At 41.7% G+C, this 20,751-nt stretch overlaps 1 protein-coding gene and 1 long non-coding RNA gene across 2 annotated transcripts in view; one reads left to right on the top strand and one right to left on the bottom strand.

Annotated features, from left to right (window-relative positions):
* The window catches only part of LOC122557820, a 37,481-nt gene extending 21,319 nt beyond the window's left edge, over nt 1-16,162 (top strand). The window contains exon 5 of the long non-coding RNA XR_006313944.1: nt 16,082-16,162. This is a non-coding gene — a long non-coding RNA (uncharacterized LOC122557820). The remainder of the gene's footprint in view (nt 1-16,081) is intronic.
* The window catches only part of swap70b (switching B cell complex subunit SWAP70b), a 135,011-nt gene that overhangs the window by 8,988 nt on the left and 105,272 nt on the right, over nt 1-20,751 (bottom strand). Inside the window, exons 8-11 of the mRNA XM_043705901.1 lie at nt 16,064-16,171; nt 14,252-14,418; nt 7,833-8,031; nt 4,287-4,383 (exon numbers count right to left, since the gene is read on the bottom strand). Coding sequence (XP_043561836.1) covers nt 4,287-4,383; nt 7,833-8,031; nt 14,252-14,418; nt 16,064-16,171 — 571 coding nt within the window. The remainder of the gene's footprint in view (nt 1-4,286; nt 4,384-7,832; nt 8,032-14,251; nt 14,419-16,063; nt 16,172-20,751) is intronic.

Raw genomic sequence — 20,751 nt, 5'->3', positions numbered from 1 at the left:
GATGTGGGCGCGGTGTTGGAGGGCAGGGGAGGTGTTGGGTGGTTGGGAGGCGGGGGTGAGCGGGGGCAGGGGGGCAGTGTGGGGGCTGGGTCTCACGCACTGTGTGCTGTTGCAGTCTCCTGAATGGGGAGCAGACTTTAAAAACTCTGAGCCCCAGAGGAAAGGCACTTAATCCATTAACCGAATAAATGATTATCCAAACAAAATAGTGCCCGCCCATCTCGGTTCAGATAATCGAGGTTCCCCTATATAATGCAGGGCAAGAGTTATAGCTGGCAACTGTGATGCAATTAGGCAAGATTTAGGATGGATAGATGGGGAAGGAAACTGCAGGGGATGGGCACAACTGAATCATGGAGCTTGTTCAGAGAACAGCTATTGCGTGTCCTTGATAAATATGTACCTGTCAGGCAAGGAGGAAGTGGTCAAGTGAGGGAACCATGGTTTACTAAAGAAGTGTAAAGATGAGATGTGAAGGCTCAGTTAGGGTGCTGGAGAGTTACAAGTTAGCCAGGAAGGACCTACAGAGAGAGCTAAGAAGAACTAGGAGGGTCATGAGAAGTCTTTAGCAGGTAGGATCAATGAAAACCCTAAGGCTTTCTATAAGTATATCAGGAATAAAAGAATGACGAGGGTAAGATTCGGGCCAGTCACTGACAGTAGTGGGATGTTGTGCGTGGAGTCCAAAGAGATAGGAGAGGCGCTAAATGAATATTTTTCATCAGTATTCACAAAGGAAAATGACAATGTTGTTGAGGAGAATACTGAGATAGACTATTAGACTAGATGGGATTGAGTTTGCAATTCTGGAGAGTGTGAAAATAAATAAATCTCCTAGGCCGGATAGGATTTATCCTAGGATTCTCTGTGGTCAAGTGTTGGAAAGGATTATAAGAGATAGGATTTATAATCGCCAGAAAGGAATTATTTGATTAGGGATAGTTAACATGGTTTTTGTGAAAGGTAGGTCGTGCCTCACACACCTTATTGAGTTCTTTGAGAAGGTGACTAAACAGGTGGATGAGGGTAAAACAGTTGATGTGGAGTATATGGATTTCAGTAAAGCATTTGATAAGGTTCCCCACGATAGGCTATTGCACAAAATACGGAGGTATGGGAATGAGGGTGATTTAGTGGTTTGGATTAGAAATTGGCTAGCTGTAAGAAGACAGAGAGTGGTGGTTGATGGGAAAAGTTCATCCTGGAGTTCAGTTACTAGTGGCTAACCGCAAGGATCTGTTTTTGATCTACTGCTGTTTGTCATTTTTCTAATTAGTTGGATGAGGGCGTAAAAGGACAGGTTAGTAAATTTAGAGATAATACTACAGTAGGTGGAGTTGTGAACAGTGCAGAAGGATGTTGCAAGTTACAGAGGGACATAGATAATCTGCAGAGCTGGGCAGAGAGGTGGCAAATGGAGTTTAATGTGGAAAAGTGTGAGGTGACTCACTTTGGAAGAAGTAACAGGAGTACAGAGTACTGGGCTAACGGTAAGATTCTTGGTCACGTAGACGAACACAGAGATCTCTGTACCCATGTGCAAAGATCCCTGAAAGTTTCCACCCAGGTTGATAGGGTTGTTAAAAGTGCGTATGGTGTGTTAGCTTTTATTGGTAGAGGGATTGAGTTTCAGAGCCATGAGGTCATGTTGCAGCTGTACAAAACTCTGGTGGGGCCGCACTTAGAGTATTGTGTACAGTTCTGGTTTCTGCATTATCAGAAGGATGTGGAAACATTGGAAAGGGTAGAGAAGAGATTTACTAGGATGTTGCCTGGTACGGAGGAAAGGTCTTATGAGAAACGGCTGAGGGACTTGAGACTGTTTTCATTAGAGAGAAGGTGGCTAAGAGATGACTTAATAGAGGGATACAAGATGGTCAGAGGATTAGATAGGCTGGACAGGGAGAGCCTTTTTCCTTGGATGGTGATAGCTCGTATGAGGGGACATAGCTTTAAATTGAGGGGTGATTGATATAGAACAGATGTTCGAGGTAGTTTCCTTACTCAGAATAGTAGGGACGTGGAATGCCCTGCCTGCAACAATAGTGGACTCACCAACATTAAGAGCATTTAAATGGTCATTGGATAAACGTATGGACGGTAAATGGAATAGTGTAAGTTAGATAGGCTTTAGATTGGTTTCACAGGTCAGCACAATATCCAGGGCCGAAGGGCCTGTACTGTGCTATAATATTCTGTGTTCAATAACATTCCTTTGAACTTCAGATATTCCTGCACAGACTTCAGAGTTGTGGGGTATATTTAAACCAATGCGGCAATCATATGACAGAGAATGATGGCATGTGCATGGGGTTTCCCTGCTGCTTTTACAAGAAACGCTAGCACCCAATCAGCCAGATGTTGAGAGCTTGTGTTGCAAAGTGAAAATAACTGCTGTTATTAAATATCATTCATTTTGACTCAAAACATTTCCGTGAGACTTGTGAAAACACTTTTGAACTTGGAGGTACTTTTCAGGAGATATTTTAGACTGGCTCACCAACTTAGCCTACTTTTGTAATTAACTAGACCATAAAATTAAAGTTATGTGGACCCCCAAATCTTACACTGTGGTAATGCCATGAGATATGATGGAATTTTATATTCGGTATGAAAACATGATGTCATCTTGTTGAGCGGTATTGTGGCTCAGTGGTTAGCACTGGTGCCTCACAGTGCCAGGAACCCAGCCTTGAGCGTGGAGTTTGCACATTCTCCCAGTGTCTGCATGGGTTTCATCCAGGTGCTCCGGTTTCCTCCCACAATCCAAAGATGTGCAGGTCAGATAAGTTGGTCATGCTAAATTGCCCATAGTGTTCAGGGATGTCTAGGTCAGGTGCATTTTGGGGTAAATATGGGATAATAAGGTAGGGGAATGGGTCTGGGTGGGTTACGCTTCAGAGAGTCAGTGTGGACTTGTTGGGCCGAAGGGCCTGTTCCCACACTGTAGGGGTTCTATCTCCAAAAAGAAGAGAGTAGGTAGTGATCAGGGTTCCTTTTCCATGTTTGACCTATTACCAATAACTTCATGGGGTTTTGAGTCAATGCTAAGGGGTATAAAGCCACATCCCTCTAACTGCATACCACTGTGGGTTGGACTTACTGGCGGATGAAGACAGAGCCTAGGACATTGGCTGAAATAGATGTTTTTGAGAATAAAAGTATTCCTGGGCTACTCAATATGACAGCTCTTCCGATTTTTGTACAAATATTTGGATGTTGCTGAGAAAGGTTTTGCAGTATTGGCTACAGCTGTATGTGCCTCTATTGCATCTGAATCCTAGATAAGTGCCATGGGAATTTCTTCTTCTGTTCTTAGAATTCTCTGAGGTGGTTTGAGTGAACTCTGTGGTTTGCTAGGCTATTTCAGAAAGACAGGTAAGAATTGAAGCTCTTAAATCAACAGTGAATTAACAACCCAACTTCTTCCCCCCTACAGAGGTTTTTAATTATTGTTATCAAAATGTGCTCAGTTTGTGATGAAGATACAGTGTACAGTAAAGATCAATCAACACAGTTGACCATACTGGATATTAATTCCATAAAATTCAGGCTTTTGCATAGTGGAGCCTACAATGATTTATGCTCTGATTATCGGAATCCTAAAAGTATACTTTGGAGGAGAAAAGGGAACAGATATGTATATTAATCTCTCACATTTGGATAGGTTTACAAAAATAACCTTATCCAGCACTTATTCTAATTTGTCACCCAAATCAATTGGTTATGAATAGAAGATTAACAGCAAAATACTTATATACTTTGTCTAAATTAAGCTCTTCAAAAAAAAACAAATTGCAGTTCATGAAAAATGCTTCTAAAAGGAAGGAATCAACATAAATCTTTCCTTGACATCATCTTACTTGGTGCAGTGATACAACAAGGAATTGCAAAGCATTTGTGGAGAGGGAGACCGAGTAAACATTTCAAGTCTGAAAACCCTTCTTCAGAATGAGGATCTGAAGATGAGTCTTTGGATTCAAAACTTCAACTCTATTCTATCACCACTAGATGCTGCCAGACCTGCTGTGTTTCTCCAGGTTTTCAGCATTTGCAATATTTTGCTTCTACTTATATAGTGACTAATGCTTTACTTTCACCAAAACAATGACAAATAACTTATTTTCCAACCATTTTTAAAAATTACATTCAGGTATAATTACACGAGGATATAGTAACCTCTTCACCGCCATCTCCAACCTAGTGGGCCCTTGTACACGATAAAGGCTATACTGCTGCTAGATTATTATACTTTATTGTACAAATAATTAGTCAACTTCCCCTACCTGGCTCGATAAGTCGAAGCAATCCTTCATGTTGAGCCACCTTGGCCTTCCAGTTCTTTGTCTTGCAAGCTGCCAGCTCTAATTTTTTTGCTGCTTCCTGACAAAATTATAAAGAATTGAACCAGTTTATTGCACTATTACTTCTACAAAGCGTCAATTATTACCTCTTCTTCCCAATTTTCTTCCTCCATGTAAGATTAAAAATCTTGTTGAGTAGAGATTGCAGAATTGTTGAGCACTATTACAATGACATTAATCATGTGAGAATCTTGACAGCCCATGTTATGAGTATGCCTTTTGCAATTCCCGTATGTCTTACTCGAGAAGAGAATTACTGTAGATCTTGGAAGCTACATCACATTCCCAGACAAGTAAAAAGGGAGTTGAAATGGGACAGGAATTTGAGAGAGAGAGAAAAAGAGAGAGACAGAGACAGAGACAGAGAGACAGTGAGAGAAGGAGAACTATAAGATCAAATACAAAGCAGGAGTCCATTCCCTAAATTCTTATTCATTAAAGTAATCTAAAAAAAACTTTCTCCTTCTCTCTCCCTTGTATTTGCTTCAAATATTCATCTAATTATCCTTGAAACTGAATCAGGGTCTCTAATTCACTAACATCCAAGTGTTCTCCTCCAAGACAGACACCATCCTGACTTGGAACAAAATTGTCATTCCCTCCTTGTCACAGAGAACTCTCTCTATAGTAGCAACGTGGATATACCTCCAGTAGATGAACATAGGTTGAGAAGACAATTCATCAACCCCTTAAATATAACTAGGGATGCAAAACCATAAGAGTAGTCTACAGTAAATTCAGAACTGTAAGACAAGTTCAGAAAAGTTCTGTCTATTACCGATCTTCCTCAATGTCTGTACAGCAATAGAAGCATTGGCAGACAAAATCTGGCATTAAAACTGCAGGACTACTGCTAACATCTGTTAGATTTGCAGATGATAAAACAATTGTAACAAGCACAGAGAAGGATTATAAGAATCAGTAGTCAGACTGGTAACAACAGGCATGAACTTTGGAAGGAAAGTTTTGATTTGGTATATACCCAAAAGACAAGAAATATTCATCTATTCATAGAAGGAATTGAACCAGAACCGGTGTGAGAATTCAAGTATTTAGGAAGCATATTATCTGCTGACACCAAAAGAAAGAAGAACTAGAATAACAATGGGAAGCATTGTATTTAAGATGATAACCACTGTTAACCAGAAAGCTGAATAAAAAACAAAAAGTTACTTGTAAAGCACTTGTCCAGAATGTTCTTTGTATGGATGCGAGACCTGGGCCTTGGTTAAAGGGGAGACCAAATTACTAAATAGCTTTTAAATTTGGGTTTGCAAGGAGAATGGCAAGAATCAGCTGGATGGAAAAAGTAACATATAGTGAAGAGAAGAAGAAAGTAAATAAACAAAAATTTGCTCATCGTAGTTAGGAAACAGTAGAGACACTGGCAGGCACACCTTGGGCTGAAAGGGACTGACAACAGATGTTATGAAGAGAACATTTCAAGGGAAAAGAAGAAGAGAATATCAATGCTGGATAGTTGGAAAATTGTGGGGTATTATTGGTTAATGTAAAGACCATGAGAAGACAGAGAGACAGGGAGAAGACTGAGCCAGGTTCAACATTCAGGCTAGCTTTTGCAACAAATGTTGGGCTTGACAGCATTACTCACATTCTATACACAAAAAGAAAAAAATTCAAATCAATCCATCCCTGTGGCATGATGCATCATTCTGCAAGAAGCCAGTGTACAGAAATTACTCCTAAAATTCTTATTTGTTGTGAGGGAAGAATTCTTAAGTTTATGATCCCTGTCTTCTCAATCATTTTATAATTATTAATTTTGTCAAAGCCCCTATATTGTTAAAACTTTTGAAAATCTTTCCTTTCTACTCTAATGCACACAATCCCAATATCTCAAAATTCAATTGAACTATCCCTGTGTCTCCGTTTCATTGTCATTATCTTTATAAATGTAACTGCATGCTCTGAATGGTCCTTCAAGTTTTTTTAATTGGACTTACAAAGTTTTTGGGAATATATTGCAACAAGACTCAATGTAGCGTAAGAGGTTAATGTTAATTATGCAAATCAAAAGGTTTACAGAGTGATGCAAGATCAGTTGACAACCATAACCACACGAAGATAGTTCCATGTAGTATCTCATGTAAAGCCTTGTCCAGTAAATAGCTGAGAATATTCACCTATAGCCTAGTCTCCTGCAGTCTCCACCATCTCTAGTGACAAATACAAAAACTGACAACCTTCACAGACATTGATAACAGGTAGTGACAGTGATTGAATTGAAGGACAAAGCAGGAAATGGGAACAGAACAGAAATAAATGATCAAGTAAATTAGAAAGCACAGGAAGCATGTGTAAAGAGAAGCAATAGAAAAATTTAAACCCTTACTGGAGTGCTTTGAAAAGGAATAGACCCGAATCAGAAGGAGAAGTGGCAGCACTGACATTGCAGATTTAAGAGGGCACCCAAAAGTTTCAGGACTATTGGAAAAGTTACCAAAGAACAGATCAATGCCAGTGTCTGCACCAAGGATGGCAAGACAGACAACATCTTGGTCAGAAGGGCATTAACAAAAAAAAAGGCTGCATATGAAGTTGTTATACAAGCTGTCAATGCAGAGCGTTTGGAGGAACACTATTCCAGAAAGGGTAAAATTTAATAGACACACTCAGTAATTAGGAAAAACTATTGATCCGTTTTTAATGGCTTTGATAGGCTAGCTAGCTCAGAATTCCAACTAGAGACAAATTAATTCAAAACCCATATCATCATAGAAGAGACATAATGTGGCTTTCAGCAATTGAGGGAAGATTTAACTTCATTGAAGACTATTTGTTTAACCAGGCAGACAGAAATGAAAAACAAAATTACGCATTTATTTGAGGTAACAGGGAGACTTCCTGAAGAAAGACACTGAGACCAAAAGGTTTATAGGGGAGCAGTTTGGAAGATCAGATAGATTAGCCAAATCACCACGTGGCTCTCAGTGAACTGGACATGAAGGCAGAGACTTGAGGAGAGATATAGAGTAAAGATTAATGTTAAATATGTAAATAGAACAGTCTACATTAAGAGTGAGGAATGATAAAATGACAACCATAACCCATAGAAGATGGGTCCATATAGCCTTGTGTAAATCCTTGTCATGTACATAGAAAGTGTTCAATAAATATTCATCAACAGCCTAATCTCTTCCCATCATCTCCAGTTCCAAACACAAATACACGATTTTCAGAGACAATAGCAGCAGCCTCAGTAGATGTTTTTAATTGTGTAGAAAATTATCTGTTATTTTCCATTGTAATATATATAATTAAAGTCTAGAAGTGACAACTACGTGCTGAAGGAAGTGCATGGCCATTTTCAGATGTTACCAAATTAGAAGAATACAAATTAATTGATTCAGTATTTACACATTGTGAAGCAGCAATTAAGATCAAGAAACTTGCTTGATCTTTGTGCAATCTTCCACATGAGTATGTCATCTTGTGTGTCAGTCTTACCCCATATTGCTCAAGTGCATGTTTCCTTTCCCGCTCAAGTTCATCTAATTGCTTCATTGCTGCATCCAACGCACGATCTTTCATTGCTCTCTGGTTTTCCAGTTCTTGCTTTTCTGCTTCTGTTGTTTGTATGGTTTGTTGTTGTTTTAAATGTAGCCTCTCCAAATCCAGTCGTTTACTGCACTCCTCTTCCAGCAATCTGCAGTCAAAAAATACTGACAAAGTTAACAGGTTTCACATTCAAGTCCCTCTCTCCAGGCACAAATATGAGTAAAAATTCTATCTTGCAATTAATATCTAACATACCCAAGAAAAATACAAGGGTACTCTTACTGAAATCAAAAACGAGAGAAATATTTTACGTCTAATCATGTGTAAAACAAACTGTTTCTTTTTCTCATGAGTTCTCTGTCTTCTTGTGAGAGTTGGTCACTCTCTGGTACCTTTCCTAAGGGATTTTTTTTAACTTATTGAACTTTAGTAACAGTGTTGTCATCAAGTTCATTCACACGGTTTCCAGCACAGGAACTGTAGTAATGCAGTAGTAGTGTCCCTGCTGCTGGGCCAACAGTTCCCTGGTTCAAGACCCAACAGCTCTAGAGGTGTGTAACAATGCCCCTGAACAGGCTGATTTGAAAATTTCCAGCACAATGGTCTTGGTTAATCACTTCTCTCCTAGTACAGAACAGATGAAATGCTTACAAAGTACTTGTGTTTAAATAGAATTGTATGAATTATGAAAATGTAATTTCAAAGCTAAAAGATCAACTATTAGATAGTCTTTATAAATCAGATAGAGAACGTAGAGTGCTATGGCCAATGGGGTATCTTCTGTCAGCACTATTTATCATTTATTACATGAGGAAATATCGGGAGATATGGACAATCTGCTTGAAACATGGGATCAGGATTTGGGACTAGAAATCTCTATAGAAACGTGGAACGACATTTGGGAAAACGCTAGAAGTATCACCATCTGCAACAGAACTCCGATCATTCAGTTGAAGATACTTCATAGGGCCCATATAGCACCGGACCGATTGGCAAAATTTAAGGCAGGAGCATCTCCAATGTATCCCAAATGTAAAATAGAGGTGGGCACTCTTGTACATTGCTTATGGACCAGTTATAAGATCTGTAGATATTGGACTAAAGTAGCAAATGCTCTGACAGAAATCTTAGGAACGGAAATTAGAGTGGACCCTGTATCTCTCCTTTTGGGCTTTTCGAACTTAACCTCCCTGGATATGCACCAGAAGAGATTATTTTCTATTTTCTCTTTCTGTGCAAGGAAAAATATTTTGGTCCTCCTTTGGTAAGCTGAGGACCCCCCTGGACTTTCGAATTGGCACAGATTAATCATGGAATGTATTCCCCTTGACTTCCTTACAAATATGGTGCACCAAAAGACAGCATTATTCCAAAAAATATGGCAGCCCTTCTTGAATTACATAAATACAGATATTTTGGCCATCCTAACAAGGGCTTTTATTTAATTGAGATGGCGAACCTGGCTGGTCCGGGGCACCTTGGGAGAGGAATCCCGCACGAATACGGGTTTTGTTACGATTTGATGTTAATACATTCCGAGCATGTATCTCACTACCTAATTTCTGTGTTATCCATCATTTTTTTCTCCCTCTTATTTGAATAATGTAAGAGACTTAATTATACACTCTGGTTAGTTGTAGATTAGATTAGTAGTTAGTTGAGATTTTTTTCTCGGATTTTTTTGTTAAATTTTGGTTATTATTTATTTAAGGGATAGTCAACCTGGCTTTGTGCATGGGAAATCATGTTTCACAAACTCAATCGAGTTTTTTGAAGAAGTAACAAAGAAGATTGATGAGGGCAGAGCTGCAGATTTGATCTATATGGACTTCAGTAAGGCGTTTGACAAGGTTCCCAATGGGAGACTGGTTAGCAAGGTTAGATCTCACTGAATACAGGGAGAACTAGCTATTTGGATACAGAACTGGCTCAAAGGTAGAAGACAGAGGGTGGTGGTGGAGGGTTGTTTTTCAGACTGGAGGCCTGTGACCAGTGGAGTGCCACAAGGTTCGGTGCTGGATCCTCTACTTTTTGTCATTTACATAAATGATTTGGATACGAGCATAACAGTACAGTTAATAAGTTTGCAGATGACACCAAAATTGGAGGTGTTGTGGACAGCGAAGGAGGTTACCTCAGATTACAGCAGGACCTGGACCAGATGGGCCAATGGGCTGAGAAGCGGCAGATGGAGTTTAATTTAAATGCGAGGTGCTGCAATTTTGGAAAGCAAATCTTAGCAGGACTTATACACTTAATGGTAAGCTCCTAGGGAGTGTTGCTGAACAAAGAGACCTTGGAGTGCAGGATCATAGCTCCTTGAAAGTGGAGTCACAGGTAGATTGGATAGTGAAGGAGGCATTTGGTATGCTTTCTTTTATTGGTCAGAGTATTGAGTACAGGAGTTGGGAGGTCATGTTGCAGCTGGACAGGACATTGGTTAGGGTATATGAATAGGAAGGTTTGGAGGGATATGGGTCGGGTGCTGGCAGGTGGGACTAGATTGGGTTAGGATATCTGGTCAGCATGGACGGGTTGGACCAAAGGGTCTGTTTCTGTGCTGTACATCTCTATGACTCTAAACACAAATTCACTTTCCATTCTGCATTCACTTTAATGCCCTCCTATGTTTAGTAATACAATAAAGGATGTACCATTTCATGATAGACACTTGAGAATACATACTTAGTAATCTCATTTAAAATGGAGAGCTAAAATAGGATTAAATGCATCCTGGAAACTGCAACAAAACAGAAGATGATCATAGCAGCACTTAAACAGCTTGTAGCATTAATTGCAATTAGCAACAGTAAGGACACAAACATAAATAAACTGAATTCAGCAGGTATTTAACACTGCCACAGGGATAGCCCACTAAGCTTTCAAACATGTTCCACCAGTCAATAAGCTAATTTGTCACTCCATTCAACCACTTTGGTTTCAAATCCTCTTAAACTATTATTCAGCAAATCTATCAATTGAACTTATAACGTAATGAGCTAGCATCTGCTGCTTTTTGAGGGGCTTCCATACTTATACTATCTACAAGAGGAAACCTGTCCAAATCCACCCCAGCCCCCCACCCCCCCAGAAAAAGGCCACACTCTCGCACAACGTTTTACTGCAGCGTTTTGACAGAATTCACCTTTGCCCAGTATAGGACAATGTTGGAGAGATTATCTAGGAAAAGGGTGGTTCAGGGTCCTGTTTAATCATTGTAAATCAAAGGCACGATCAGTGTTGGAAACACGTCTTTGATGTAATGTTTCTATCGGGACCTCGAGATCTCTTTCGGATAATTCGATATTCGGATAATTGATATTTTGATAATCGAGGTTCCTCTGTATTATGTGAACAAGTCTTTCCGAAGTTTTCAACTGAATTCCCTGGCTCTAATTTTAAGATTATGTCTCCATGACCTTGATACTTCCATTTGCAGAAAACATTTCTACATAACCCTCTTGATTCCTTCCGCAATTCTAAAACATGAGGGCATGAAGATAAAACTGGCAAAAGTGAACTGTGAAATTACGTTAAAGGACAGTTCAATAGATAAATAGTGGCAGACACTTAAGGATATATTTCTAAATATTCAGAAACTACACATTCCACTAAGATTCTAAGACTGCACATCTAAACTTTTCTCACCTTGACTCCATTTTAACGGTTGACAATAGCAATCACCACACCCATGAGATAGGGGAAGGAAATAGCCATTTGCAGAGTAGAAGTTAAAAGATCACCTACTTCTCCACAAGGTTTTTCAACACAAAAATCAGGCCTCAAGGTCAAGCCATTTAGGCCACACCTACCCGAAAGAAACTCCAAAAATTTAAAGTGACTACATATCTTTTAGCTCTCAATTGCAGCTCTATAGCAGGAATTGCTGTTTTGGCACTCACAGGTGAAGTCCTGTTTTGAGGGAATTAAACACCATTCTTGGCTAACGAAGAAAGAGTACACAATTCCTCAAAAAATGAATGGCGGGGCAGATGATTGGACAGAACAGAAAGCAGCGTGAAGAATTACTAGGACATTAATGAAGGAGAATTTAGAATGAGGGAAAACTAGCTAGAAATATAAAAATATATATCAAGTGATTCTAAAGGTCTTTAAAAAGGAAAAAAAGTGAGCAATGGTACTCCAGATAGATAGTCCAGGGGAATTACTAATGGAAAATGGCACATGAATTAAGAAAACATCCAAATGCATTAGAAGCATTTAAAAGAAGCTTTATTAGACTGATTACTGGGTGGAAGTGTTACGTTTATTGACTGATTAATGGGTGAAAGTGTTACGTTTATTGGACTGATTACTGGGTGGAAGTCTAGATTAGAGTGGTGCTGGAAAAGCACAGCAGGTCAGGCAGCATCCGAGGAGCAGGAAAATCGATGTTTCGGGGAAAAGCCCTTCATCCTGATTCCCGATGAAGGGCTTGTGCCCAAAACGTCGATTTTTCCTGCTCCTCAGAAGCTGCCTGACCTGCTGCACTTTTTCAGCACCATTCTACTCTAGACTCTGATTTCCAGCATCTGCAGTCCTCACTTTTGTCTACTGGGTGGAAGTGTTACATTTATTAGACCGACTACTGGGTGGAAGTGTTATGTTCTGAGCAAAGTTTGGATAGGATCTATTAGAGATTAGAAAAATGAGATGCAATATTATTGAAATATGCAAGGTCATGGGCAGACTTTTCAGAATGGATGCAGATATGTCTACATCTAGGGAATGGTTTAAAAATAAGGAGGTCATGCATGCAAGATACAAATGACGAAGAAAATCTTCACCAATAGGATCATAAGACTTTGTAATGTTCTTGCCTCAAGAATGGTTTGTTTGGGAGGGTGGGCAAGAAAACATTTCAGGCTGAGACAGACAAGGGGTTGATGGTTATCAAGGATAGGCAGGTATGCACAGAGCACTTCTTTGCTCTTACATATGGAAATTAATATTCTTCATTAAAACCACGCTGTGTTTGCTACACGTCTGTCTATTCTCTGATATCATTTTACTATGTGATTGCTGCTATCAAGAGAACTGTCCACAACTCACTCCTGTTGCAGTTTAGAATTCACACTTATTCTTTAATTCGAACCATAGACTCGCCACTGGTTTCTTTACCTCTGGGACACCCGGACCAACCAACCCAACCACCCTGTAGCTCAACATTTCAATTCCCCCTCCCACTCCACCAAGGATATGCAGGTCTTTGGACCCCTCCATCGTCGATGCTGCCTGACCTGCTGCGCTTTTCCAGCAACACATTTCCATCTCTGATCTCCAGCATCTGCAGACCTCACTTTCTTCCCATGTCCTTCCCTACTAAAATTTTAATAGTTTCTTTCATCAACAGGGTGAGCCTCCTCCTCCGCAGGTTTCTCTCTAATTCATTCCATCAGTAGAGTTCCCTCTTGCCCAAACACTGCTATGCCAGAATCTCATGAAGTGGAATCCCTCCTTTGAGTAATAATCTTGAGATAAACCTCACTTTCTTCCCATGTCCTTCCCTACTAAAATTTTAATAGTTTCTTTCATCAACAGGGTGAGCCTCCTCCTCCGCAGGTTTCTCTCTAATTAATTCCATCAGTAGAGTTCCCTCTTGCCCAAACACTGCTATGCCAGAATCTCATGAAATGGAATCCCTCCTTTGAGTAATAATCTTGAGATAAACAATCTTGAGGTTGTACTTTCCAAATTAGGACCTAACGTCTAATGCTACCTGAGCAGAATCTCCTCCCTGTTCTTCTGCCATATTGTTGGTTCTGTCGCAGATCACATGGACATCCGTATCCTTCAGTCAGTTCCACTGAAGCCCAACGTAAGCTTAAGGAACAACATCTCAAATTTCAATTAAGCACTTTACAGCCTTCTGGACTTATGTTCAACCTCAACAATTTCAGCTTGTAAACTAATCATCCCTCCCATTTATTTCATTTCAATGGATTTTGATTTTTCCTTTAATTTTGCTTTCAGTCAGCAGCTCACCTATTCCAAGGGCAATTTTAGTTTGTTTACTTCTCTTTTTGCTCCATCACTATTCCTTTTGGCCTTAAAAACTGACTTCTTTTGTTATTCAATCTTTCCTGTCCACCACCCATCAAAGACCTTCCTTTAGTCCTTGTTCTACAACCACTTGTTCTGATGAAACGTTCGGTTTCTCCTTCCACAGATGCTGTCTGACCTGCTGGGTATTGTCAGCTTTTTCTGTTTTTCCAAGACTCTCAGTTATGCCTGCAGAGGGCATTATCCACCCCCTAATTAGTGACATTCTCTACAACTACTATACATATAATGCGATACTCTTCTTCCATGAATGTTCTTAAAATTTCCCCTTTTTAATATCTGGAAGGTTTAAAGTATTTTACTACCTCGTCTGAAGTTTTCGGACAGATTCCTCCTCTTGCCGAGCCTGACGCTCATCCTCAAGAGCTTCCTCAAGCCTTTTGTACATTTCTTCCAGTTCCTTCACACGTTGAAAGTACTGCTGCAGTTCAGTAGACTTCTGAGCTACTTGCTCTTCCACCTGCTCTCTGATCTGAAAACAAGAGTGTACAGGTAATAATCTTTGTTGAATTAAACAAGCATCCCACATGGATACACAGTTGTTTCCGACTGGAATGAGCATTATTGGGCCTTCCCATTAATCAAATATTGTCAAGGCTCAACAAGATTGACTGGATGCAAGACCAAAATGAGCCAAATTGAAGCTGCACAAAGTACTTTATTGGCCATTGAATGCTTACCAAAAGTCCATTAGGTCTAAAAAAGAAAGGACATTTAGTTTCAAAGGGAAATTACAAGGCTGTGCCTTGGATTTTAAAAAAAAAACTACCAGCACTCATATTTATTTAGAAAGAGGAGAACACAGATTCTAAACAGAATACTAGTAAACAGGCCTTGCTGGCTGTAGCTGAGGATGTTGTTTAATTATTGTTTTAGAGACAAGTAATCTCAGTGTCCCTGTGCACCAACTGGAAAAATATAATCAGCCTGTACAATAAAATCAGTACTGCTGAAATATTGCAATTGTTCCAATTCCTGAAGAACATTCACTGCAACATCAGTAACTTTTCTCAATTCAAACCAATTATTAGCAAATTAAAGCCAGTAACTACAGTTACTGGGGCCATGAATCGTTGATCAAGCACAGGGAGATACTGCAAGCTGGAGGATTCGGAATGAGGAGAGTCTGAGGCTGCTCCAAAACAGCATTGATCCCATTACATGAGAAACGGAAAACTGAATTTCACATCACACAATAAGATTATAGACCCATTAACTTCTGCTAAAATCAAACAATACATAATGGACAAACAAGGAATTCCTTTCACATTAATTCATTTGCAAACTGCTGCATATTTACACTAAGCAGCACTATGAGCTAAAATACTAAGCACTTACTTAAAAATGTATGGTACAGAAAGTTGTAAGATGAATCCTCATCTGATCCATCTGCTACATTTACTGCCACCTTCTTTCCTGGGAACCACAGGACTGGTTTGTCTAGTGTAATAGTGGAAAACCAACTGGTAGTCTAACGAAGAGCCCTCTTGTATCAAACAATATATTTATTGCATGATAACAACTAGACAGAAGTTACATTACTATGATAGACACAGTCTTAGTAACAATGAGGGGCACCTCAACGTGAGGGATTGTGTTCCAAAGTTACTCCCTGCCGAGTCCATGTGATATCATATTGGGCAACACTAAATGCATTCCTCAGTCATTTCAGACCCTGGCAACCTTACATAAGTTCCCACTGAGCCATGAGGCCCCATTGCTGAATCACATAGCACATTTCTTTATTCTTGTGAATTGATTCCATGAATCCAAGGCCATACAGTATTTGTGTACCCACAATGCTATGGTTTCTAGAACCCACAGAAGGACAGCTCTGCAGCTGCTACTGACGACAGACCGCAACACAAAAGAAAACTAATTTGTCAGAGTATACCAGCTCAGAGGCCAATTTCACAAAGCTCTCGAATCTGTCAACAATTGCTGCTGAACTAATAAAAAAAACTGGAAAATAATGCACAACTGATTCCTGTTTATCAAACATGAATAAAACAATCATGTAATAACATCTATGAACAGCTTAATTAGCAAGTTTCACTTTAACGCAGCCATAGTCCATATATTTATCAAAAGCAAACTGTGAAGTGCATTGTACTTACATTTTTTTCTCGTTCCAGCTCCTGTCTGAATCGATCTTGCAGCTGCATTTGTGTCTGTAGGCGTCTTTTCTCCTCAAGAGCAGCCTGTGTTGCAGCATCCTCCAGTTCCTTTACAGACACAAGGCAAATATAGAGTCAAATAAAACTCAATACGTTATGTTTGTCCTGCATTGGGGGTGGGGGGCTCTGTCCTCTCTTGGCAATGTATCACAATGGCATCTTAACAGGATTTCTTATGAAGTCAATGGTAGGAGAACTATCATTTCAATTTTATAACCTTTCACAGAACTGGAAGAAGTTAGAGATGTAACAGATGTTAAACACATACAAACACCAGAAAAAGTAAAAGGTAAGGACAACGGGCCAGGTCTGTGATAGGGTGGAAGGTAGGACTGATTAATTGACAAAAGGGATGGTAGTGCAAGGTGAGAGGAAATGGTAGTGAAACAAGAATCAAAAGATGGATTTGGAGGAACTGAAATTGATCGAAGAGTAAGTTTCACTTCAACTGCTATTCAAAAATACGAGTACAACGGCATCATTTGTACTTTTAACAAGTAATTCTGTACCACCAAAAGAAAACACTCAGGGGTGAAGTCAGAACCCAGGTTCACCCAGCTTTTCCAAAAGCATCGTGGACCAAACATTCTTCTCAAGACAATACAATAATGTCCTTAAGATGCTAGACTCCAGGCTATCACTGAGCAGCTGAACATTCTGAAGTGTATGGATGAACAGCCAGGGGCTGTTGTCCATTTCATTGCCATAGACAGAGGTTAAAAAAGGGGTAAAGGTACTGAAGGTAGATTTCAGGAAGCTAGGAAAGCAAGTGATAAACGGAACTTTAAAAAGGTAATAACCTCCAAACTCAAAGCAAAACATTGCAGCTGCTGGAAATCGGAAATAAAAACAGAACACGCTGGAATACTCAGGTTAGTCCAAGGAATGGTCAATTTGAAATATTTACAGCACACTGTTTTTATCCCTGGTTTACTTCCAGTACGATAATGAGGACTGACATAGGACAGTGTGTCGATGAATATATCGCTGTGAAGGTGCAGAAGGGAAGGTGTTAGATTCCTGAGACCAGTTCTGAGGGTTGTGGGACATCTGGGCAATAGGAAGCACACATTTATTGAAACATAATTTGAAGGAGGAAAGGAATGTCAACTCAATTTTTCTGGCTATTGGAATTTGAGATGAGATAGAGAGGCTGATAAAAGATGAGGCAGAGGAGGCAGGACTCAATCTTGCTTAAAAAATCGTCTCAGCCCTGAAGGGAAATGATATACAAGATGGATCATCGAATATAATACAGCATAGTAGCAGGCCCTTCGGCCCACCAAGTCTGCGCCAATTCCTAATTCTTTTTTAGGCCTGCTACTTATTGCCCATACAGCGTATCTATCCCTCTGTTCCCCTCACATTCACGTGTCTACCAAGATACACCTTAAACATTGCTAACATGCCTGCTTCCATCACCTTCACAGGCAATGCATTCCAGGCACCCACCACCCTCTGTGTTAAACATTTCTGTACACTCCTCCTCTAAATGTTCCCCCTCTCACCGTGAACCCATGCCCTCTTGTAGTCGACCTTTCCACCCTGGGAAAAAGCCTCTGACTATATACCATATCCATGACTCTCATTATTTTGTGGACCTCTATCAGGTCGCCCCCTCAGTTCCATCTTTCCAGTGAAATCAATCCAAGTTTATTCAAGGTATTATGACTGGACTGTTAATCTGGAGACCCAGGTAATAATCTGGGGACCCGGGTTCAAATCCCACCACGGTAGATGGTGGAATTCAAAATCAGTGTAAACCTGGAATTAAATTCTATTGATAACCATGAATCCATTGCGGATTGTCAGAACCGCCTATCTGGTTCACTAATGCCCATTACGGAAGGAAACTACCATGACTATCTAGTCTGGCCTACATGTGACTCCAGAACCACAGCAAAGTGGTTGACTCTTAACTGCTCACTGTGGCAATTAGGGATGGGCACTAAGTGCTAGTCTAGATAGTGATGCCCCCATCCGTGAAAGAATAAAAGAAACTCCTCAAAAGTAAAACCCTCCAGACCAGGCAACGTGCTGGTAAACCTTCTTTACACCCTCTCCAAAGTTTCCACATCCTTTTAATAGTCTAATATTCCAAATGTTGTCGGGGGGTAACAATAGCCGCGCCTCCAGCTTGGGTATCCTGTTGCGAGGAGGTAACTTCACCATCTCCGAGGTTAAGGAGATGTTGGGCGGACGCCTCCTTGTCACCGACGTCATGTACAGGAATGCTCCCCAAGACTGATCAATGTGTACGCCCCAGTGGGTAAGAGTGAACGGTTGGCCGTCCCGCAGCAGCTTCCACTATTGCTGGCTACGTCCAGGCCGGTCATTCTGGCCGGAGACTTCAATTGTATCATTGATGCAGATGGACAATCCGGCGGGGGGGACAGTAAACTGGAAACGGTTAAAGATGCCAAGCTGCATGACGTCTTCAGCACCCCTGCAGACTGAGCGCAGCGTAGATACACCTGGTCACGGGCAGACAGGTCTATCCGCTCAAGGATAGATTACCTGTTTGTGTCTCGAACGTTCTCGGTCAGATCCACCGACGTCAAGCCGGTGTTCTTCTCTGACCACTGCCTCCTGCTGGCCGACTGTCACCTGCAGGACGAGCAGTGGGCTGGTAAGGGAACGTGAAAGCTGAATACAAAGTTGATGACTCCGGGAAACATTGAGGAGCTCAAGAGAGACTATGCAGGTTGGAGAACTGTGAAGCCCCTCTTTGAGTCCCCAGCGGACTGGTGGGAAACAGTAAAAGGGAACATTAAGAGGTTCTTCATCCTCAAAAGGTGTTCAAGAGGCGAGAGAGAGGCGGGGAAAACTGTCCCAGCTCCAGGAAAGTATGCAGAACCTGCTCCTGCTGCAAATGATGGGGGTCGATGTCATGGAGGACCTCCAGGAGGTGAAGGGCCAGCAAGCCTCGCTCTTTCCCTCGGAGGCTCCAAGATAATCTTCCGGTCCAGGGTCCGCTCTGTGGAGCAGGACGAGAAGTGCTCACGTTTCTTCTTCCAGAAGGTGCACAAAAAGAGCTCTGTGCTCAGCAGCCTGAAGGAAGAAGATGGCTCCATAATGTCATCTCAGGCTGACGTCGTGAGGATCAGCAAATCCTTCTATGCCAGTCTGTATGATGTGAAGCCAACCGACAGCACGGCCTCCCAGTCATTCCTGTTCTCTAACACGGAGGTCTTAGACGAAAGAACACGGGAGAGGCTGGACCAGCTGCTATTTCTGGACAAGCTGACCAAGGCCCTCGAGTCCTTAGAAAAGAATAAAACTCCCGGAAGCGACGGCTTACCGGTCGAGCTCTATTCTGCTCTGTGGGACTTGATTGGCCAGGACCTGCTGGAGGTGTATGTCAGTATGCTTCCGGCAGGTACCATGAGTGAATCCATGAGGAAAGGCATCATCACCCTCATCTACAAGCAGAAGGGGGAGAGGGAGGAACTCAGAAATTGGAGACCAATCTCACTATTGAAGGCGGATTACAAAATTTTGTCAAAGGTTATCGCCAACTGGGTCAGGTCTGCTCTGGGGTCGGTGATTCACCCTGACCAAACCTATGCTGCGTGTCTCGCACTCCTCAGGGATATGATCGCCTACGTGCAGGACAGGGGGTTGGACACCTGCCTGATCAGCCTGGACCAGGAAAAAGCTTTTGACAGGATATCACACACGTATATGAGAGATGTTCTCTCCGAATGGGCTTTGGAGAGGGAATCTGCAATTGGATCAGACTGCTCTACACCAACATTGTCAGTGCAGTCTCAATCAATGGGTGGGAATCAGATAGCTTCCCAGTCAGATCTGGAGTCAGGCAGGGCTGCCCTCCCTCTCCTGCCTTGTTCGTGTGCTGCGTAGAGCCATTTGCCGAGTCCATCAGGAAGAATGCGAGCCTGAGAGGGGTGACTATTCCTGGCAGCGGGGGCCTACAGGTTAAGGCCTCCCTGTACATGGATGACATTGCCGTTCTCTGCTCGGATCCACTGTCTGTGCACAGACTCATGTACATATGTGACCAGTTCGAACGGGCCTCGGGGGCCAAGGTAAACCGAGGCAAGAGCGAGGCTATGCTCTTCGGGAACTGGGCCGACCAATCCTCGATCCCCTTTGCCGTCAGGACCGACTACCTGAAGGTGCTAGGTATTTGGTACGGGGGGGGTGCTGGGGCATGCGCCAAGTCTTGGGAGGAGTGTATCAGCAAAGTGAGGCAGAAACTGGGCAGATGGAAGCTACGGTCGCACTCCATCGCAGGAAAAAAACCTGGTCATCAGGTGTGAGGCACTGTAATTGCTGTTATACATGGCACAGGTCTGGCCTATTCCCAGAACCTGTGCTGCTGCAGTCACACTGGCCATCTTCCAACTTATATGGAGATCAAAAATGGACCGAGTTCAAAGGGACTCGATGTATAAAGATCTGGGCAACGGGGGGAGAAAAAACACACCCAATGCCACCCTCACCCTGATGGCCACCTTTGTGTGTGGCTGCATCAAGCTGCGCGTGGATCTCTGGTACAGAAACACCAAGTGTCACTACGTACTGAGGTTCTACCTGTCCCCGGTGTTGCGAAGGATGGGCCTGGCCTCGCTGCCGCGGAACGCTCCGAGTAGTTGGACCGTTCC

Source organism: Chiloscyllium plagiosum, chromosome 16 (assembly GCF_004010195.1).
Source record: "Chiloscyllium plagiosum isolate BGI_BamShark_2017 chromosome 16, ASM401019v2, whole genome shotgun sequence".
NCBI classification, from domain to species: Eukaryota; Metazoa; Chordata; class Chondrichthyes; order Orectolobiformes; family Hemiscylliidae; genus Chiloscyllium; species Chiloscyllium plagiosum.
The sequence above is the reverse complement of the archived record's forward strand: the minus strand, read 5'-3'. Positions and strand labels throughout refer to the sequence as shown.